The sequence below is a fragment of the Engystomops pustulosus genome, chromosome 4, assembly GCF_040894005.1.
Source record: "Engystomops pustulosus chromosome 4, aEngPut4.maternal, whole genome shotgun sequence".
Lineage (NCBI taxonomy): Eukaryota > Metazoa > Chordata > Amphibia > Anura > Leptodactylidae > Engystomops > Engystomops pustulosus.
This window is the reverse complement of record NC_092414.1, coordinates 146,283,386-146,306,930: the sequence shown is the minus strand read 5'-3', so window position 1 is coordinate 146,306,930 and position 23,545 is coordinate 146,283,386. Positions and strand designations below refer to the sequence as shown.

Sequence of the window (23,545 nt, the reverse complement as noted above, 5' to 3'; positions counted from 1 at the left end):
ACCAGCGTTCAGCTCTCCATACCCCAGACGCTGGAGCGGAAACGCAAATATAGTGCAACCCACCCGCACGCCCAAGCCCTTAATGTGCACATCTCCAGATTGCTTAGCCTGGAGATGCTGCCCTATAGGCTAGTAGAGACCGAGGCCTTTCGCAACCTCATGGCGGCGGCCGCCCCTCGGTATTCGGTCCCCAGCCGCCACTACTTTTCCCGATGTGCCGTCCCAGCCCTGCACCAGCACGTGTCAGACAACATCACCCGTGCCCTGACCAACGCCGTTTCTGACAAGGTCCACCTGACCACGGACACGTGGACGAGTGCTGCCGGGCAGGGCCACTATATATCGCTGACGGCACATTGGGTTAACTTGGTGGAGGCTGGGACCGAGTCTGACCCTGGGGCTGGTCATATACTGCCGACGCCGAGGATTGCGGGGCCTACCTCGGTCCAGGTGTTTCAGGCCTACTATGCCTCCTCCTCCTCCCACCCCTCCTCCACCTCCTCCTCCAAACTACCATCCGTGGGCACGGCGCCATCAGTCGGTAGCTCTAGGCACAGCAGCAGTGCCGTTGCTAAGCGACAGCAGGCAGTGCTCAAACGGCTGAGCCTAGGCGATAAAAGGCACACCGCCCAAGAGCTATTACAGGGCATCACGGCGCAGACTGATCTGTGGCTGGCACCGCTGAACCTGAAGCCAGGCATGGTTGTGTGTGACAACGGCCGTAACCTGGTGGAGGCTCTGCAACTCGGCAGACTGACACATGTGCCATGCCTGGCCCATGTGTTAAATCTGATAGTTCAGCGTTTCCTCAAGACATACCCCAATCTGTCAGATTTGCTCACGAAGGTGCGCCGCATCTGTGCGCATTTCAGGAAGTCCAGCACAGATGCTGCCACTCTCAGGGCAGCGCAGCGCCGCCTCCAACTGCCCGCTCACCGACTGTTGTGCGACGTGCCCACGAGGTGGAATTCAACACTGACCATGTTATCCAGAGTTTACCAGCAGCGCCGAGCCATTGTAGACTGCCAGATGTCAACTTCCACCAGAACTGGTAGTCAGGTCAGTCAGCTTCCTCAAGTCTACAATGAGGAGTGGACGTGGATGTCTGATATCTGTCAGGTGCTGAGTAACTTTGAGGAGTCAACACAGATGGTCAGTGGCGATGCCGCCATCATCAGCCTCACCATCCCGCTGCTTGGCCTGTTGAAAAACTCTCTGATCAGCATGAAGTCGGAAGCTTTGCGCTCGTCACAAGAGACGGGGGAAGAAGATTCCCTTGTTGATAGCCAAAGCACCCTTAGGTCTGTTTCTCAGCGCATATCGGAGGAGGTGGAGGTGGAGGAGGATGAGGAGGAAGAGGAGGAGAATGTTGGCGAGACACAAGAGGGGACCATTGTTGAGTCCTTCACTGTTCAGCGTGTATGGGCAGAAGAAGAGGAGTTGGAGGAGGAGGAAATGGACAGTCAGGCCAGTGAGGGGAGTGAATTCTTACGCGTTGGTACTCTGGCGCATATGGCAGATTTCATGCTAGGCTGCCTATCCCGTGACCCTCGCGTTCAAAGAATTTATTCCAGCACCGATTACTGGGTGTTCACTCTCCTGGACCCACGGTACAAGCAAAATCTTTCCACTCTCATCCCTGCAGAGGAAAGGAGTGTGAGAATGCATGAATACCAGCAGGCCCTGGTGCACAAGCTGAAACAGTATTTCCCTTCTGACAGCGCTAGCGGCAGAGTGCGTAGTTCTGCGGGACAAGTAGCGAGGGAGAGTAGGCGAGCAGGCAGCTTGTCCAGCACTGGCAAGGGTACGCTTTACAAGGCTTTTGCCAGCTTTATGTCACCCCAGCAAGACACTGTCACCTGTCCCCAGTCTCGGCAGAGTAGGGCTGATCTTTACAGAAAGATGGTGAGGGAGTACGTAGCTGACCATACCATCGTCCTAAATGATCACACAGCTCCCTACAACTACTGGGTTTCAAAGCTGGACATGTGGCACGAACTGGCGCTGTACGCCTTGGAGGTTCTTGCCTGCCCTGCCGCTAGCGTCTTGTCCGAGCGGGTTTTCAGTGCAGCTGGTGGCATCATCACCGATAAGCGTACACGCCTGTCGACTGACAGCGCTGACAGGCTGACGCTTATTAAGATGAATAAAGCCTGGATTTCTCATAATTTCCAATCTCCACCAGGTGAAGGAAGCTCAACCTGAATAATTGATCCACTCCTCCTCCTCCTCATTTTCCTCCTTCTCCTCCTCTTTGTACAGTAAAGCAGAGGAAACTGGCTATTTTTTGACAGGGCCCACTGGCTCTTGCTATAGTACTTTATGCATTTAATTTTTCTGGAGGGCCACCGACCCGGTCCTCTGTTTTAAACAATTTTTGGGAGTGCCACATACAGGCACTCAATCTATTCAATTTTTCTGGAGGGCCACCGACCCGTTCCTCTGTTTTAAACAATTTTTGGGAGTGCCACATACAGGCACTCAATCTATTCTATTTTTCTGGAGGGCCACCTACCTGCTCCTCTGGTTTGAAAACTTTTTGGGACTGCCACATACAGGCACTCAATCTATTCAATTTTTCTGGAGGGCCACCTACCTGCTCCTCTGGTTTGAAAACTTTTTGGGACTGCCACATACAGGCACTCAATCTATTCAATTTTTCTGGAGGGCCACCTACCTGCTCCTCTGGTTTGAAAACTTTTTGGGACTGCCACATACAGGCACTCAATCTATTCAATTTTTCTGGAGGGCCACCTACCTGCTCCTCTGGTTTGAAAACTTTTTGGGACTGCCACATACAGGCACTCAATCTATTCTATTTTTCTGGAGGGCCACCTACCTGCTCCTCTGGTTTGAAAAATTTTTGGGACTGCCACATACAGGCACTATCCAAATTAAATTGTCTCCATAGCAGCCTCCACACGTTGTCTCCATTGCTACCTCCAAAAGTCGTCCATATAGCTGCCTCCATACATCGTCCCTTTATCAAACGAGGTGTGTCAGGCAGAAATTTGGGTTGTTTTCATGGATTCCACATCAAAGTTGTTAACTTTGTCGCCACCCAGCTGTGTTATCCACAAAATATACTAATAAACTTTTATCATTTACCAATATTATTTCAGCGCTTCTTGCGCATCTCACCCGCCATATCCTAAACTTATAAGAACGCTACTACACTTGATCTTATACAAAAGGTTCTTAGAAGTGCTGTTTGGGGAGTAGCCTAGAGACAGGGGCTTGGATTGGCGAAAGCTCGCCTGGCAGCGGAGCGCCAACTCCATGCCAAGATCCAACTAACATAGTTTTAACTGCAGAACCTTTAATCTACTACTAGTTCACTGCCTCCATACATGGTCCCCTTATCAAACGAGCTGTGTCAGGCAGAATTTTGGGTTGTTTTCATGGCTTCCATGTTAACTTTGTCGCCACCCTGCTGTGTAATCCACAAAATATACTGGCAAACTTTTATCATGTACCGATATTATTTGAGCGCTTCTTGCTCACCTCCTTTGGTTCCTCTCTGCCACCCATTGGTTTGAAGCCTGAGTCCATTTAGGGTATGTCGCCATGCCACTCTCTAGCCTGCTGCCGCTGCCTCTGCATGCCGTCCCCTATAGTGTCAGGGTCAATTATTGCATGTTTTAGATGCTATCTAGCTTCATTCTGTCACTTTGTCATGGCCATGCTGTTGCCCATAATTTTGGCATAATGGTGCGATTAAGCAGCCTCAGAGGCATCCATGCATGCTGCCCCTGCTGTTTCCTGTCCATTTCCGTGGTGTTTCCATCCTTTTCTGAGGTTTCCAGGTGTTTGGCCAAGCTTCCCTGTGCAGAGCCTTGGTCCCCTTGAAAAATGCTCGAGTCTCCCATTGACTTCAATGGGGTTCGTTATTCGAGACGAGCACTCGAGCATCGGGAAAAGTTCGTCTCGAATAACGAGTACCCGAGCATTTTAGTGCTCGCTCATCTCTAATTGTGACCTCTCAGTCTTTAGTTTATATCTTCAAGTATCATATCTCAGAATAAAATAAAATCATATTTTGTTGCATAATAGGGTCAATCAGATGTGTATTATTGTAATACTTAAAAGAGAAACCATAATTTCAGAGGATTTCTGATATCGTGTGTGTGTGTGGGGAAGTGTTGTAAACATTTTTCTAATAAACGTCATTAAAAAATTCTCCTTAGTTTGTAAAGAAACAGACTACAATGTGCCCCTTAGTTACAATGTCACATCTATGTTGCTACGGCAAATCTGTCTACCAGATTGAAGACAGGCCTCACTCTCCTCTTTTGTTTGTTACACAGCTGTGAGTGTTAACCCTTCCTGCTCTGTCTGCTCTCTACTGTCTGCAGTATGTTATGAACATTGAACAAGATTTACTTAAGGACATGCGCCAGTTTTCTGTCTGACTTTGCATGTTCTTTTAGGTTATACTGCTTGCACAGGTATTTAAGAAGTGTCCGCGCCCAGTGTCCGCACATGTCAGCAAAGTATAGATACTGTCTGGAAAGTATCTTTGTACAAATTAGATCTATATGGACAAATGATGATGTTGAGTAATATTTTTTTTCTTGCTAGGGAAAAATATCCCTCTGTGGATGTTACTGTATAGCATCTTTGGTAAATTACTGTGCTGCAGCTTCACAGGCTGTCATACCCTCCCCTTTTCTCCCTCAGCACTTATCCCCTCCCCATGCCTGATGTAATCTCATTGCAGCAGAGAAAGTTTCAGCACACAGAGAGAGGGGAAGATCCTCCAGCACTGTACTGCCCCCCAGAGCCCTTCATGCTCATTAACATAATTGTATAAGTTGATTTTAGAAGGAGGCCATGGATAACATATATAAAACCATTACCACAGTCATGGTGCCTGGATTTATCAGTAAGTGTCCCTGGTTTATCATGATGGATTCTTGTGGTAGATTTCCTTTAACGGGGAAAGAATTTTGTTTGGCTGGATTAATACATTAAAATTTTCAACTGTATATAAATCTACTATAACTCTTGTAAAAAATTGTCCTTTTGCTGCCGTAAGAATTATAACTCATCATATAGCCCAGTTACAGTACTTGGTATACCATTTCAGTATGGTTACAGATATAACAAAGAATTATAATGTTGTACTCAGGTGTTCGACATAGAGAAGAGGGATGCAGGAATAATTCAAAGAGAGGAAATTTCAGAAGCTCTAAATTGTGAGTTGTCCAGAGAGGAGTTTGCAGAATCTTTGGGGCTTGATCCTAAAGCCCATTTTGTTGATGCCATGTTTTCCGTTGCTGACAAGGATGGTAATGGCTACCTGTCTTTTCACGAGTTCTGTTACATACTATGTATATTACTGAAAGGTAAGAAAAACTTTTTAAGCATATAGTAAAATAATATAAGTGCAATAAAATGAAATTATTACAACTAAATAATTACATATAAGTAAGAATTACAAATGGCATTCCGTATATAAACTCATGAAATCAAAAATTAAAGTTTATCTATTGTATGTAAACCATAGTGGCCACTTGAAAGGGAGAGTGGGTTATGAAATGTGATACAGATGACCCCTAGTTACAAATGGACCTCTCTTCTCACTGTGACCTCTGATCTTTGGATGCCTGTAATTTACTGAACTGTAGCACCAGGCCGCAGGGATCAACTATAAGAGTTATCAAAAGGTGTCTTCAATGAAGCTTTATAGTTGATCATTCTCCCATGACAAGCCAAAAATTTGAAAACCCAATAATCACGGAGAAAAACAAACATTTTTCTGGTGTAACTGTCTGTACTTTACTTTTGATATTTCTCTGTCTTTTAACCAATATGATTTTTCAGGTTCAGTAGAGAGCAAGCTAAAATTTATTTTTGCAATGCATGACATTAATGGAAATGGAGTCCTCACAAGAGAAGAATTAACTCATATGCTTAGGTTTGTAATACATTCAAAAAATAGTAGAATTTACGATCAATGGGGTTTTCACATTGTTAAAATAATGGAACAAAGTGAAAAAAATTTTCTTTTAGGTCCTTCAATGAAATATCCAACTTTCTTTCAAAAGATCAAACTGAGCAAGTCATTGAGAGCATGTTTATTGAGGCTGGGCTTCAATCCACCCAAAAGATCACTTGGGAGCAGTTTTTCTCTATGTTTAAGCAGCATTCCCATGTTTTTAACCAAATGACATTTAAAGGTAAGGAGTATCTGATGTTTACACAGTGTACAATTGAAGTATTCAGTATATTTCAGTAAGTTTGGAAAAATTATATTTATGCCAAGGTCGTTATGAAGAAAACATTCCTCATAACATTAGGACAGTACCAGATTGCTGTATTTATTTGCATCCATTACAGGCTGCAACAGTAACATAATAGCTGTTGTAGGTGTGTGTAGACTTATTTCCACTAATGCTCCACACTCTTACAAGGCGGACTTAATTGACCGAAACAGTTCTGTGTACAGTTGGGATTCTATTCCTTCTGCAATAGATATACTAGTTTGACTTTAATCCCACATCATGTCATAAGGCTTTTTGAAAGTCATTCTTGATGTCAAGGAGGTTGCATTTCGAGATATCAAAAGATGCATCATTTTCTTGTCCCTTGTTCCCGGGAGATCTGAGTAAACTATGTCTGTCCTTAACTGTCATCGCATTTTACCATAAGGATTATCAGCTTATTATATAAAACCTACTATATAAGTATATAAATATTGGAGTAACTATAAAATATACTTGATATAAAGATTTGTTGTTTTCTTTTCTTTTAAAGGATCAACTGTAAAAGCCAACAACCATCTTACCAGCAAGATATCATTTATAGACAAAGGAACAAAGGACAGGTAACCCAGGACCAGTTCTTCTATTCATGAACCTGCTGCACCTTTTCTATACAAAGTATCTCTTCACTTCAAGAGAAAATTTTAAAGTATTGTTTATTTAAGAAATAAATAGATCAGATAATAATTGTAAGCTTTGTAATTAATTAAAGCAGCTTCTATGTGCTATGTTTCTGCTCGGTCTCCTGCAGTGAGCACTACACTCACCGGCCACTTTATTAGGTACACCATGCTAGTAACGGGTTGGACCCCCTTTTGCCTTCAGAACTGCCTCAATTCTTCGTGGCATAGATTCAACAAGGTGCTGGAAGCATTTCTCAGAGATTTTGGTCCATATTGACATGGTGGCATCACACAGTGAATCTCCCGTTCCACCACACCCCAAAGATGCTCTATTGGATTGAGATCTGGTGACTGTGGAGGCCATTTGAGTACAGTGAACTCATTGTCATGTTCAAGAAACCAGTCTGAGATGATTCCAGCTTTATGACATGGCGCATTATCCTGCTGAAAGTAGCCATCAGATGTTGCGTACATTGTGGTCATGAAGGGATGGACATGGTCAGCAACAATACTCAGGTAGGCTGTGGCATTGCAACGATGCTCAATTGGTACCAAGGGGCCCAAAGAGTGCCAAGAAAATATTCCCCACACCATGACACCACCACCACCAGCCTGAACCGTTGATACAAGGCAGGATGGATCCATGCTTTCATGTTGTTGACGCCAAATTCTGACCCTACCATCCGAATATCACAGCAGAAATTGAGACTAATCAGACCAGGCAAAGTTTTTCCAATCTTCTACTGTCCAATTTCGATGAGCTTGTGCAAATTGTAGCCTCAGTTTCCTGTTCTTAGCTGAAAGGAGTGGCACCCGGTGTGGTCTTCTGCTGCTGTAGCCCATCTGCCTCAAAGTTCGACGTACTGTGCGTTCAGAGATGCTCTTCTGCCTACCTTGGTTGTAACGGGTGGCGATTTGAGTCACTGTTGCCTTTCTATCAGCTCGAACCAGTCTGCCCATTCTCCTCTGACCTCTGGTATCAACAAGGCATTTCCGCCCACAGAACTGCCGCTCACTGGATGTTTTTTCTTTTTCGGACCATTCTCTGGAAACCCTAGAGATGGTTGTGCGTGAAAATCCCAGTAGATCAGCAGTTTCTGAAATACTCAGACCAGCCCTTCTGGCACCAACAACCATGCCACGTTCAGAGGCACTCAAATCACCTTTCTTCCCCATACTGATGCTCGGTTTGAACTGCAGGAGATTGTCTTGACCATGTCTACATGCCTAAATGCACTGAGTTGCCGCCATGTGATTGGCTGATTAGAAATTAAGTGTTAACAAGCAGTTGGACAGGTGTACCTAATAAAGTGGCCGGTGAGTGTATATCTTAAAGCATTCTGGTCATCTCAGATACAGATACAGTAGATAAGCTATTTAAAAACTCTTTCCATGCCTAGAAAATATTTCCCATGTTGATTTTGCATGATTGCAATGAGATTAGACTATTCAGGGACTGTCTATAAAGAGTTACCGTATATGCTTGAGTATAAGCCGACACGAGTATAAGCCGAGACCCGTAATTTTACCACCAAAAAGTGGGAAAATCTATTGACTCGAGTATAAGCCGAGGGTGGGAAATGGATTGGTCACAGACCCCCCCCACCCCAGTATATAGCCAGCCAGCCCCCTATAGTATACAGCCTGTCCCCAGTAGTATACAGCCATCCCAGCCTACCCCCAGTAGCATACAGCCACCCCAGCCTGCCCCCAATAGTATACAGCACTGCCCAGCCTGCCCCCAGTAGTATACAGCACTGCCCAGCCTGCCCCCAGTAGTATACAGCACTGCCCAGCCTGCCCCCTGTAGTATACAGCACTGCCCAGCTTGCTCTCCAGTAGTATACAGCACTTCCCAGCTTGCGCCCAGTAGTATACAGCACTGCCCAGCTTGCCCCCAGTAGTATACAGCACAGCACTGCCTGCCCCCAGTAGTATACAGCGCTGCCCAGCCTGCCCCCAGTAGTATACAGCACTTCCCAGCTTGCGCCCAGTAGTATACAGCACTGCCCAGCTTGCCCCCAGTAGTATACAGCACTGCCCAGCCTGCCCCCAGTAGTATACAGCGCTGCCCAGCCTGCCCCCAGTAGAATACAGCGCTGCCCAGCCTGCCCCCAGTAGTATACAGTGCTGCCCAGCCTGCCCCCAGTAGTATACAGCGCTGCCCAGCCTTAAAAAAAATAAGGCTGCTTATTTAAATATCCCCCGATGTCCGCGCGGGTCCTCTTCTGGCTTCCGCGCCCGTCCACTGTACATCGCGCTGGGCGCCGCCATTGAGAGCAATGGCGGCGCCCAGCGCGATGTACAGAAGACAGAAGACGGGCACGGAAGCCAGAAGAGGACCCGCGCGGACATCGGGGGAGCAGCGCTGCAGATCGGGGCCACCGGAGGGTGAGAATATAAGTTTGTATATAAGTGTTGTATTTTAACTTGTGACTCGTGTATAAGCCGAGGGGACGTTTTTCAGCACATTTTTTGTGCTGAAAAACTCGGCTTATACACGAGTATATACAGTAAGTCAAAAGGAAAATGATCAGGCTCCTGCTCCAGCTGATTTGCTGTCAGTGACGTACAGGGAGAGGGAGTTGATTTAAACAAACTGCTTAAGGAACCTGCTCCAATGCACACTGCACTGTGACTGATGCTAGCCTGTGAGTGTAAAGAAATCATAATTCAATGGGAGCAGAGGATCATGTCTGCCGAAGAGAGGGGCAATGATGAAGACATGGGCTGAGCCACAAAGCGACTCGGCTGAATAAGCTACACCCTTTGTGACTCACTGCACCTTTTGGCAGAGTGCCAGGTAGGATTAAAATATGATTTTCTGGGGAAAGAAAGTATGCATTTTTTACCTACAGACAATGTGGGCAATATTTAGAATTGTGGTTTGGGAACCTATAATTTACTAGTGAAAATCTGGTGACCAGTTCCCTTTAAATAAGAAAAGCATATGATATGATTCTTCCTGCAAGAAGAATGTAAACTCTGGGGAAGATTTTTCATAGATACTGTATAAGTCTAGCCCTAGGCAAGCACTTTAGAGTTGCATTCACTCTAAAATGTTTTTGTTTGGAAAATTGACTAGAGATGAGCGAGCACTAAAATGCTCGAGTGCTCGTTATTCGAGACGAACTTTTCCAGATGCTCGAGTGCTCGTCTCGAATAACGAGCCCCATTGAAGTCAATGGGAGACTCGAGCATTTTTCAAAGGGACCATGGTTCGGGAATAAAATGTGTTAATTAATTGAAAAAGAATGTCTTCTGATAAGTTAGCAGATGTATGCAAACATCTGCAATCTATTCTTCACTGTTCCGCGCGTATATTATCTCCCGACAAGTTAACAGATGTGAAGAACAGTGAAGAATAGAATAAAAACAGTGAACACAGGATCATTTAAGTGAAAAACACAGTGAAGAATAGATTACAGATGTTCTGCACATGTGTTTACTTGTCGGGAGATACGCTGTCCCGGGATCCGCTGCTCTTCTTCCACTGAAGTCTCCCCGATGTCTCCGTGCCCCTCGATGTCTCCGTGCCCCTCGATATCTCCGTGCCCCTCGATGTCTCCGTGCCCCTCGATGTCTCCGTGCCCCTCGATGTCTCCGTGCCCCTCGATGTCTCCGTGCCCCTCGATGTCTCCGTGCCCCGATGTCTCCGTGCCCCGATGTCTCCGTGCCCCTCGATGTCTCCGTGCCCCGATGTCTCCGTGCCCCTCGATGTCTCCGTGCCCCTCGATGTCTCCGTGCCCCTCGATGTCTCCGTGCCCCTCGATGTCTCCGTGCCCCGATGTCTCCGTGCCCCGATGTCTCCGTGCCCCTCGATGTCTCCGTGCCCCGATGTCTCCGTGCCCCGATGTCTCCGTGCCGCTCCCTGATGTCTCCGTGCCGCTGCCCGATGTCTCTGTGCTGCCGCTGCCCCATGTCTCCGTGCCCCGCTGCTCTCCGTGCCCCGCTGCTCTCCGTGCCCATGTCTCCGTGCCCCATGTCTCCGTGCCCCGCTGCTCTCCGTGCCCATGTCTCCGTGCCCCATGTCTCCGTGCCCCGCTGCTCTCCGTGCCCCGCTGCTCTCCGTGCCCCATGTCTCCGTGCCCCGCTGCTCTCCGTGCCCATGTCTCCGTGCCCCATGTCTCCGTGCTGCCGCTGCCCCATGTCTCCGTGCTGCCGCTGCCCCATGTCTCCGTGCTGCTCCCCGGTGTCTCTGTGCTGCTCCCTTGAGTCTCCGTCCTGCTCACCGTGTTCTGCAATGTGTTCTTCACACATATATATTGTTCTTCACATGCTATTTTGTTCGCACCGTTCCGCGCGTATCTTCCGACAAGTAAGCAGATGTGCCGAACATCTGTAATCTATTCTTCACTGTGTTCTTCACTGTGTTTTTCACTTAAATGATCCTGTGTTCACTGTGTTCACTGTTTTTATTCTATTCTTTATTGTTCTTCACTGTGTTTTTTTAATTAAATGCTCGATCTCGAGCAGGGGAAATACTCGTCCGAGCAACGAGCCGTCTCGAGTACCTTAATGCTCGAACGAGCATCAAGCTCGGACGAGCATGTTCGCTCATCTCTAAAATTGACTAAAACAAATAGAAAAGAACCTCATCTATACTGAGGAATACTGTCACACAGCTCAAAACAAAGGAATTTCTAAGTTGTAATGGCCTTAATGGCCTTATTTTTTTTTTTTTTTGCTAGATTTACGAATAAAAGTAATGACTGTTTATTTTCACAGTATTAATGAAAACCATATTGAATTGGAAGGTCAAGAGCTTCGAAACAGACATGGTAAAATGTACGTGTAATGAACATATTATGTTTTTACATAGATACTGTAATAGCATGTAACATCCATCTGACTTTCTGATTCATTAATTAGGAACAGGATCAAGCCTAATCAACCCGGTGTATTTACTACTGCAAAAAGAGAAAAATATGAATCAAGCAAAGTCCGTCAAAAGATCCAGCAATTTAAGCGATTAATTGAGAACTACCGGCGTCATATTGTATGCCTAGTAATATTCTATGGAATATCGGCTGGACTGTTTGCTGAAAGAGGATACTGTACGTAAGACACTATCAGATTAAATAAGGCAGTTTTTCATAGAAACAATCTTATGTATTCCATTTGATTTTTACTCATTACATTTAAAGTCATAATCTCCTTACATGTAATCTACTGGTTTGAAACTGTAGAAAGATAAATAATTCCACTGCATTGGCCACTACCATATGTAATTATACAAACTATATGCTACTATATTGTTACATTGCAGAAAAGTCAGAATCGTAGGGTAATTTCATGGATGGCTGGGGTCCACTAGTATAGAAGACACACACAATTCCCTCTTACACAGGGTTGGCAGGGAGAGGGAGTGCAGTGCAGAGGCTCCGCTCTCCAGAGACCAGGTAAATCGCTTTATTAGTGCTTCACCAGAACAGCGGTCAGGAAGGTCTGCCAGTGCTGGATCCTCCTAACCTTAAGACAGAGGCACTTTTAGCAAGACTTATTGCTGCGTATTAGTCTGAAAAATATAGTAGTTTTTTACACTGTTTTGATAAATAGATTCCATAGATTATTGAATCTTGAATCAACATCTGACATTCTACATCCACAGATTATGGTTTTGCATCCCCAAGAACTGGAATCGTTGACACTACATATGTGGGCCTTATAGTCTCTAGAGGCTCGGCTGCCAGTATTTCCTTTATGTTCTCTTATATTCTTCTAACAATGTGCCGCAATCTAATAACTTTCCTGCGAGAGACCTTCTTGAATCGATACATCCCATTTGATGCTGCAGTAGACTTCCACCGACTAATCGCCATGACCGCAGTTATTCTTGCCAGTGAGTTGGTCACATTATAACGAATTTGCTGATTTAACCAATGTTATGAGTAATAGAAATTTATTTAAATTTTTTTGTTTCCTTTAGTTCTTCATACACTTGGACATGTAGTAAATGTCTACATCTTCTCAATAACTCCCATCAGTATCCTCAGCTGCCTCTTTCCAACAGTGTTCACAGAAAATGGGTAGGTAAAAACTAAAATTTGGGTAAATAAATATTATCTTAACTGCAAAGAGTTTTACAAACAAGTTAAACTGAAATTTAAAAAGTAGAATACCAAAATGATCATTGTATTCCAAACAACATTTGGTCACAAGAACAAAAAGTTTTATATTGTGCTAGCCAGTTGAAGAAATTCCTGTTGCTTTTGATAGGTCAAGTAAAGTAACCTTTTTGAGATTGTGATGCCTTATAATGGCTAACTGAAATATAAGATGTTACAAGTAAGCTTTCAGGACAGCTAAGATCATTAGGCATGGTATAACTGGCTTTCTCGAGTGAGACAGCTTTTATATACAATGAACAGACAAGTGATGCAAAAAAAACTAATTTGTTTGCAGTTTTTTGTATAGTTTTTTAGCTGGTGACATGTTCCCCTTAATGGAATGCATCAACAAATGTAAAGGTGGAACAGATTTCTTACACATCCCAAATATATTCTGTAGATCCACAATACACACGACTGTTCTCATGCTTTTCTCCCGCAGCAGATTATTTCAACAGAACCTGGTGTACAGTTTACATGCCCCAGAACAGGTTTTTCACTACTATGTGCATAGTTATTTATATAAGAAATATGAATGAAAATATGAAAGAAATATGAATTACACAAAAGGCTGATGCTAGATATCAGTTTATGGGTTGTTCTTAATGCTAGGGCTATGATTTATGAATTCACTAGATTCAAAGTAAATACCTTTGTCATTTTTTGCATGTGTGGTGGTGCCAAATAACATGTAACCTTGCAAACTGTCTGGCAAATTGTATTCCCTATAGGACAGTACATGACTATAGGGGAAACAAGAAACTGCTGTGAGCAAAATACATGACTTATAAAATGTTATAGTTATTCTTAACTAAGATGATTTCTTTTCCATAGATCTGAGTTTCCACAGAGATATTATTGGTGGTTTTATGAGTCTGTACCAGGTGAGTCATTCTGTAACTTATTGCCAACACATAGAAAGACTTAGATGAAAGTAACGTCACACCATAGAGAATTTTTCTTCAGGTTTTATATTTTGGCAGCTATACCTAGTACACAAATCAATACAATGTTAATGAACTTTTCCCCATAATGCATTAGCTCGGTCTGTAACTACGTCTTTATAGTAATATGAAGATAATATTACTAATCACCTTACTGACATGAATGCCCAGCCTAGGTTAACCAGAAATTCCTCTTACCATGGCGTATTTGCATGCTTGAAGTAGTGGTATACTATTTTTTCTTTCACTTTTAAAATGCTGGGGCAGTCTGTACAAGCATCAGTGTGTTCAATATTGTAATCATATATAGCTATTGATACAGTACAAATCTTCATCGTGTCTTCTCCTACTTGAAGATAAGCATTGCAACCCACTGAGAACACAATTTACGCAGGTTCAGAAATAGGATAGTATTTTTGTTGTACTGTATGACTTCAGACAAACTAGACAAGTAAGGATGCTCCAACTTTACCTTCAAATTGTTACTTTTAATTTTTTTGTGAAATTTTATAAAGGTTTTTACCATATTAGCAGGCTGTGAAATAAATGATTTATAGTTGTAGATCACATCTCTGGGACTTGATGAAGGTCAAGGATGTTTATTCGCCTGTTTATGCACAGTAATCTTTATATTCAGGGTGGCGGCATCAGTTGCAGAAGTGAGACCTATATATGTATAAACTAAACATGATATATCTTATGGATCTTAAGAGATTTAAAGAGGACATGAAAATTAATGCTCAGGGAAAGTAATGCTCAGGGAAGGGGAGACTATAATTGGCCCCCATCAAGGTTGGACCTGGGCTCCTGAACTGGGTTGTTTTGGAATGCAGCCTAACATGAGTCATAAACTCCTTCCAAGACTCAATACTAATGCCAGACTCATATCAGAAAAGAACCATAAAGGAAAGAAAAAAAACCACATCATTGTGTACCTATGAGAGAGATCCATTGTAGCACAGAGAATTTGTAGAAATGCTCCATTGTAGTACAAAGAACTTATGGAAGTGTTCCACTGTAGTACAGAGAACTTGTGGAAGCAGCTAATTGTCACCACTAGGATGTCTAATGTGTTAAAAATGGAATAAATGCCACATTTAACCCTGCTGATAACAAATCTACAATAGCAGTTCCTTTGCCAAATAGTCCATTAACAATACATAAAAAAAATTATCATTCTCTTTCCAAAGGTATGACTGGAGTTCTTCTTCTGGCAGTCATGGCTCTCATGTATGTGTTTTCAACTTATTATTTTCGACGTGTCAGTTTTCGTGGCTTTTGGATCATTCATCATCTGTATGTGGTCTTCTATATTTTGGTAAGATTTAAAATAAAACAATCCACATAAAATAAAGTCAATATCTCATCTGTCAATCCATGCCTTTGAAATTGCAAAAAGAAGGAATTTTACATATATTGTCTAAGAAGATCCTGGTTAAAGTATATGTCTGTATAAAAGGGATTGTCTTGTCTAGATAACCCCTTAGTATGCAGCTGGCCTTTAATTGGTCACCACAGATCAAATCCAAACAATCAACGGATACATCAAAGAAAATAACAGAAAACCTCCTTGATGTCCCACTGAATTTCAAATCTTATGATTTTTAGTCAAAGACTATGACTAAGAGTCGTAAGATATGCAACGTGTCAGTTGGTTTTTCCTTATATGTCACGACTAATTGAAACTATGATTTAACAAGATGGAAATAAAAGCAATGTTTTTGATCTAAAGAAGAACGTTTTTTGGATGGACATGAATCATGTGCTGGATCATTTTATCGATACCTAATTAACGGCGACAGCCTGTAGGGCCCTGTGACACACATACAAATCAATCAATGAATAAATACATAAATGTGGGTGACGTTGTATTCAACTGCAGAGTAAACTGGTAGATTACATGAGGATGGTTTTATGTCCTTATGTGTACTATGATTTGATAATTGAAAATGAAACCCTGCCAACATTTCAGCTTTGTTATATCAAGGGTAAATATGATTAGCACAATGTAACCTACCAAGTGAATCATAATGTTATTCTGTACAGTAACATATTAGAAGATAACAGCTATGATGCTTATTGATGTTGGCTTACTCGATTTCTCTGGAAGAATGTGTCTCAGCTATGCTTATTGCTTTTTTGCTTGTTTTGCAGACTATTATTCATGGCAGTTTTGCACTTATCCAGCAACCAAGGTTTCACATTTTTTTTATTCCCCCGGTAATCATCTTTGTGGGAGACAAACTGATTAGCTTAAGGCGGAAAAAGATAGAAATAGAAGTTCTGGAAGCTAAGCAACTGCCCTCAGGTATGTAGTAGATTATATTGATTGTACCAAATAAAATACACATTGTAAAAAGTTTGTGTTCTTTACCCAATAATTCATGGCACTGGTATTTTGCAAATGGCGCTGATCCAGAGACCACTGATCCAGTTTTTTTCACTCATTACAGCTTTATAGACTTTCAATGATTTTGATACTTCATGGATTTCATGCAGACAGAGGCTTTTAAAGGGAATAATAAGAAAGCCATTTCTATCATGTCCGAAAAAAACGTATATTAAGGTTTTTAAATATTTAAAATATTAGGGAGCAGACTAATTAGCTACATATCGATATAGTTGTATGTTCTCTTGTAGGATAAATAGGTTTGCTTTTTGGCAGAACAAATGATCTAATATATCAATTTAGATGAGTGTGTGTATGTATGTATGTCTGCTAAAGGAATCTGTACCGTAGCATTTATAATCACCAAATTTTGCGCAGTTGTTGCCTGTGACTCAGGGAACATCATAGACTTGGTTTTGAGCTGAAATTCTAACCCGACACTTTCCGAAATCCGCGTATTACCCACCTTATACAGGAGCGATTGTCTGCTGCTGCTGTGGCAGTTGAAAGCTGTGTCGTGATTGGTTGCTATTCTGCAACAGGTGATTAATAGGAGCTCTAAATCTGATTGGTTGCTATAGGACTGTGACCTTAGAATTGAAACTTGTTAAATTGCAACTTTTTTATATAGCCAGATCTGGATTTTAACCCCTTAATGACTTGGCCTTTTTTAGTTTTTTCACTTCCATTTTTCACTCACCAACTTCAAAAATATATAACTTTTTTATTTTTCCACATAAAGAGCTGTGTTATGGCTTATTTTCTGCGTAACAAATTGCACTTCATGGTGACAGTATTCAATATTCCATGGCGTGTACTGGGAAGCGGGAAAAAAATTCCAAATGCAGTGAAAATGGTGAAAAACCACATTTGCGACGTTTTCTTGTGGGCTTGGATTTTACAGCTTTCTGCGTCTCAAATGACATGTCTACTTTATTCTTTGGGTCGGTACGATCAAGTGGATACCAAATTTGTATAGGTTTTATAATGTTTTCATACATTTAAAAAAATTAAAACCTCCTGTACAAAATATTTTTTTTTATTTTGCCATCTTCTGGCGCCAATAACTTTTTCATACTTTGGTGTACGGAGCTGTGGATAGTGTAATTTTTTGCTAATTTTGATGGCATTTTCATTACTATAATTTTTGGGACTGTGCGACCTTTTGATCACTTTTTATGAATTTTTTTATATTTTTCAAAATGGCAAAAAAATACCATTTTCGACTTTGGACGCTATTTTCCGTTACAGGGTTAAACGCAGTGAAAAAACTTTATTATATTTTGATAGATCAGGCATTTTCGGATGCGGCGATACCTAATGTGTTTATGATTTTTACTGTTTATTTATTTTAATATCAGTTCTAGGGAAAGGGGGGTGATTTGAATTTTTAGGTTTTTTTATTATAATTTTTTCTTTTTAACTTTTAGTATTTTTCAGACTCTCTAGGGTACTCTAACCCTAGGTAGTCTGATTCATCCTATCATATACTGCCATACTACTGTATGGCAGTATATGTGGATTTTACTCCCCATGCATTACAATGTGCAATTAGCACATTGTAATGCATGGGTTAAAACGAAGTAGCCTCGGGTATTCGGAACACCTGAGGCTACCATGGCGACGGATCGCCGCTCCCCGTGACGTCATCGGGGAGCGGCGATCCACGACAAGAATGCGGTGCCATCTCTTTGAAGCCGCGGGTGTTACCGGTAAGCCTTTGCTGCAATATGCAGCAAAGACTTACCGGCTATGGAGAGGGCTCGGCCCGCGAGCCCTCTCCATGCACCGGGACCCGGGAAGGGGTTAAAGATATATTAAGCGCAACACTGAAAAATTCTTGTGTGGCTTACTTTGCTAGGCAAGTAGAAAAGTCACAAATTTAGGTGCAAATATACAAATGTGCCAAAGAAGTCGCAATCTAAGAGAAAGAAAATTGTAAGATAAATGACCCCTATATGTTAAAGAAAAAAAGTATCATTTGTTTGTGAAGTCTAAAGAAAATTATATGTAGTTTTCCAATATTTTTGCAAATCAAAAAAACTGAATATTCAAATAAAAAAACCTGAAAATCGTGTTGTGCATATGTATATGTATATGTATTCAGCCTCCATGCATTCCATATCCCTAAATAAAATCCAGTGTGACCAATTGCCTTTAGAAATCATCTGCATGTAATTTTTTCTAAGCTGTTTTGTAAAAGTATCAGAGGTTTGTCAGAAAACATAAGTGAACAAACAGAATCCTGAAAACCAAGGAACACACAAGACAACAGAGGGATAACTTTATGGCACAGTGCATTGCAGGGTTGGGTTTTAAAGAAAGTAGTCAAAGCTACTATGAATATATGGTACAAGGAACACAAAATGAAATAAAAACTTTATAGCTCCACAATAGCTACCAGAAACATCCATGATTAATGATATGCTAAAGTATATTAATGATCTTTATTGTACTTTTTGTATTTATATGTATTTTTATGTATTTGAAGGTGTAACTTACCTGAAATTTCAGCGACCATCAGACTTTGACTACAAATCAGGACAATGGGTTAGGATTGCCTGCTTGTCTCTTGGTACTGATGAATACCATCCATTCACATTGACATCCGCTCCACATGAGGATTCTCTAAGTTTACATATTAGAGCAGTGGGACCATGGACTACAAGCTTAAGGCAGCTTTCTGCATCTCCCAACTCAACAGATGAGAAATTCCCAAAGGTATAAATAACATTTGATATTTCTTCCATTTTACCTATTTATAGACTCATTTGGGGTAATTTATCTTTAGTCAGGACATTTATTTGTCTTTTTTTGATTTTCCTGGGTATTGGACTTGTTTCATTTATCTTAGAGGTTGATGTATCAGATATGTGTGTCTGTTATATTTTACATCTTTTAAAAAAATTCTTCTGCAACCCCCTTCTAAACTTTTTCCTTTCACCATAACTGCGACTGTTTTACATACGTCCACATCCCCTTTTTTGAGAAAACCATATCAGGCGCAACACTTGCTCGCCAATTTGAAAAGTTTGAAATTGTGGAGCAAATATGCAAATGTAAAAAAAAATGTTAAACATTATATAGGAAAAATCTGAATTTTATGCAACATTACAGATTTGCATATAAGACCCTAAGTCAGTGATGGTGAACCTTTTGCACGGGTGCCAGAGGTGGCACTCTGAACCCCTTCTGTTGGCACCCAGGCTGTCACCCCAGGATAGATTCATCAGACAGGACCAGAATATTCCTGCAGTTCGCAATGCTATTTTAAGGTGACACTTCCTTGACTGATTGGAAATGCAGGAAGAGAGAAGGTCAAGATTATCTTTTGAGGTCCCCTTGCTGGCCCCATGATTCCTCTTGTACAGAGAGACACTGGAGAGAAGCTACAATGATGTCCGAATTTGTCCTCCTGCTTTCAACTATATTGGTGGCCTCAGGGGGCCAATACGATTGAATGCTGTGGAAGAACAAGGAGCAATAAGTTACTGTTTAAGTTGTCATGTTGGCACTTCATGGTAAATAAGTAGGATTCGGTTGTAATTTGGGCACCCGGTCTCTAAAAGGTTCGCCATCACTGCCCTAAGTGGTAGATGCCTATAAACTATACCTTTCCTTTTTACAGAAAATATTTTTGTATAAAAGTACAGTAAATGCATCATCTTTTTTACTTTCTTATATTGTCTTAACTATTATGTAGCTATTTCTGGATGGACCATTTGGAGAAGGGCACCAGGAGTGGAACATGTTTGAAGTTTCGGTCTTAGTTGGTGGAGGAATTGGAGTTACACCATTTGCTTCAATCCTTAAAGACTTGGTCTTCAAATCATCAGTCAATGCAAGGATACAGTGCAAGAAAGTATGAATACTTAAGAATTCTTTATTAATTCAAAGAGAATGTGTGCAGTTTAATATGATTCTTCGGCTACATTTACTGATACACATAAACATAACAAGTTCACCTAGAGTTAGACAAAACACTAAATTGCCTTCTAGCGGCGAATGTGAAACTGTAAACATCTGGTATCCATGGGAGTTATATAAAAATTCATAAAACATAACTAAATAGAAATGTAAAATCATTTTATGGAGGAAAACATATAAAAATTACGATGTTTCATTGATATTCTGACTCCTCTAGTGGTTAATCATTTGTAAAAACTACATGAATGAAAACTTTTTCTCTAACAATAAGTTTACACATAACACTTTCACAACCACTGAACAGAGCTGAAATCTCCTGCCTGTGAGTCAATCTCAATGCAGTAGCTGCTATCAGCTCTTGCTAGATGAAGGTTTTAACCACCAAGTCAGAATCACTTCCTGATAACTTCTTTAGATCATCTATAATATGTGAAAAAGTAAGTTCTGGACTGTTGCTCCATACAAAAAGTTAAATTTGATAAAACATTCATTATTAGAGCAAATACATGATATTGTTTGTGTAATGAAAAGTAATAAAATGTTTACGATATACTTTCTGTACATGTTCCTCAATGTTTACTTCATTACACAAACAATATAAATTATTTGCTGAAAGTGGACAATCCTTTTAAATTTCTGCACCATAGATGCTCCAATGAGTCCAGCTCTCTGGACAGTGTTCAGTCTGGTAAATACAGCTCATGGCCTGTTTGTTAAGCATTTATTTTATAATAAACATATTAGGAATGTTTAGTAATCTTTTACTCTCCATAGACCTTAATGAGCCAGATGCAGACCATATACCCTATATCACTAAAAGCTGTTACTGGAGCTCAGCCAACATGACAGACCCATAATCGTGGAAAGAAAATAGAATAAAAACAGATTTGAAAATATATATCTGATGTCAAAATTAAAATTTGGCGACACATTTGGTGTAACAGCAGTTATGCAATGTGTCCCCCACAGAAATGCAAATTTAACTGATGTAGTAATACAATAAATCTGATAGCCGCACTCTAAAAAGTAATGACCGTCTTATTGACTTCTAGATTTATTTTATTTGGGTAACACGCACTCAGAAGCAGTTTGAATGGCTGACAGACATCATTCGAGAGGTGGAAGAGAATGATCACCACAATCTTCTATCAGTCCACATATACATCACACAACTTAGTGAGAAGTTTGACTTCCGCACAGCCATGCTGGTAACTGCTATCTCTTTATTCTGATTCTATCGTTACCTTAATTTATAAATTTAAAAACTTTTTAAATTATGATTTTTTTTTGTTCTCCTCTAAGTATCATACATATAACCCTTTATTTTTGTAGTATATCTGTGAGCGACACTTCCAGAAAGTTCAGAACAAGAGCTTAATGACCGGGCTGAGGTCTGTTACACATTTCGGTAGACCACCTTTTCAAAAATTTCTGGATTCCTTACAAGAGGTTCACCCTGAGGTATTCTCCAACACTTCTTAAATATATATCACCTATATTAGGCGTTGCAGTTAACTTATATAAGTCCCCTATTTATGTTCAACTAAAGACCTTTATCGTTACAGCTTATTCCAATACGGCAGTATTTATGTCCCACAATTATGGTGGGCAAGACATATAAGAAAAGTGTGACTCTATTATGCAAGGTTATTTTAAAAAAAATATTCAACGTAGACTACAATATTACGATAACATTTGCTTTACCTTTTTTTGAAAGGTGAAAAAAATCGGTGTGTTCAGCTGTGGCCCACCGGGAATGACTAAGAATGTTGAAGATGCTTGCCAAAAACTCAACAAAAAAGATCAAGCTCATTTCATGCATCATTATGAAAATTTTTAACCCATACTATTAAGCAGTGATTGGCACCATATTGGTAGAGGCAGGAAGATTCATAGTACACCAGCCAGTCACCTGAATGTTTTTCTTTGATGAGTTCTACAGTTTCTGAATTACTAGACACAACTCATTGCACAGTAGCTCTGTGTCATGCACATGAATAGGAGTGGGCTGCATAAAGATGCAGTAAAGACAGTGGGAAATGCTGTGCTTCATAGAGGATGAATGGGCCACAGTGTCTGCCCAGGACATCTCCTTGAAACACCTGAGCGCTTGGTGCTGGGAGTCAGACTATAACTGATTTAACACTCATTATATTTCTAGAACTCGCTGTATTCACTTTGTTTACTATGCTGGTTTCTGCTAAATTCTTGAAATAAAAAAAAAAACGCTTTTAAAAACATGAGTGATTTACTTTTCTACTATTGCCAAAGTTAAATGGGTTATCTCAGCTTTTATCAGCAAACTTGATGATATGTTGTAATGTGTGGTGATATGAAGATCATTGGACTAACAGTCATGCTTTGCAGCAGCTCTCTGTTCTGGGAAATCCCTCACTGCCAATGAAGATTTTGCCACTAAAGACTGTGGAGACAGCCATTAATTCTACATTTGGGAATCTAGGAAATTAAATATGAAAATGTGGGGTCCAGAATAGGGCAAGGAAAACTGTAACCTCAGGATTGATTCTGTTAGAAAAAGACATTAAAATTTTAACAACATATTTAACACCTTAAGGACACAGCCTAAAGTGGTCTTCAGGACAGAGCACTTTTCCTTGATAAACTTCCAACCGACATAACATTTTTATTTTTTATCTGACATGGCCATATGAGGGCTTGTTATTTTGCAGTAAAGTATTTTCCAATAGGTTAATATTTGGGTTAAAAATGGAATAATGATAAAAAATCTATTAACTCCTTCTCGTGAGGTTGCTGAAAAGAAACATCTATTCCGCCACTTGTTTTTTAATTACATGTTCTTTATAGAGTATAAAACCATGCTAAAGTTATTTTGTAGGTTCGTACGATTAAGAAGACACCAAACGTTTCTTAAATTTTATTACTTTAGCAAAAAAATTGCATTTACCCTTTATTAGTAGGAAGGAAGCATTACAATTGCAATTTTATGCCCTTCACAGTATAGGTATAATTAAATAATATCTTCTTAGCCAGGCTTGCTACAGACAGGGTAATACCCATTTTGTGAGGGTGTTTTTTTCTAATTTTTTTTAAAAAATACATAGTTAGTTATAGGGATAGTGCAAATTTTTTGAACATTTTTTTAAATTATTTAAAAAACCACAAAACTTTATTTAAAGTTTTTATTACTTTCCCACTAAGGAACTTATGCTGGGAATACATTGATCCATTATACAATACACTGTAGTACCTCTGCACTTTAATGTATTGTATCTGTCAGTATCATACTGACAATTTGCCTATTAGG

The 23,545-nt window shown here is 40.8% G+C and overlaps 1 protein-coding gene across 1 annotated transcript in view; it reads left to right on the top strand.

Moving 5' to 3' along the window:
* LOC140127379 (dual oxidase 1-like) overlaps positions 1-22,471 on the top strand; it is a 45,854-nt gene extending 23,383 nt beyond the window's left edge. The window contains exons 19-34 of the mRNA XM_072147997.1: positions 5,132-5,348; positions 5,827-5,920; positions 6,016-6,182; positions 6,760-6,829; positions 11,618-11,677; positions 11,762-11,946; positions 12,501-12,731; positions 12,819-12,918; positions 13,834-13,883; positions 15,134-15,261; positions 16,098-16,251; positions 18,824-19,053; positions 20,036-20,194; positions 21,312-21,467; positions 21,592-21,720; positions 21,977-22,471. Of these exons, the coding sequence (XP_072004098.1) occupies positions 5,132-5,348; positions 5,827-5,920; positions 6,016-6,182; positions 6,760-6,829; positions 11,618-11,677; positions 11,762-11,946; positions 12,501-12,731; positions 12,819-12,918; positions 13,834-13,883; positions 15,134-15,261; positions 16,098-16,251; positions 18,824-19,053; positions 20,036-20,194; positions 21,312-21,467; positions 21,592-21,720; positions 21,977-22,099 (2,253 nt within the window). The 3' untranslated portion in view covers positions 22,100-22,471. The remainder of the gene's footprint in view (positions 1-5,131; positions 5,349-5,826; positions 5,921-6,015; positions 6,183-6,759; positions 6,830-11,617; positions 11,678-11,761; positions 11,947-12,500; positions 12,732-12,818; positions 12,919-13,833; positions 13,884-15,133; positions 15,262-16,097; positions 16,252-18,823; positions 19,054-20,035; positions 20,195-21,311; positions 21,468-21,591; positions 21,721-21,976) is intronic.
* Positions 22,472-23,545: the final 1,074 nt, after the last annotated feature.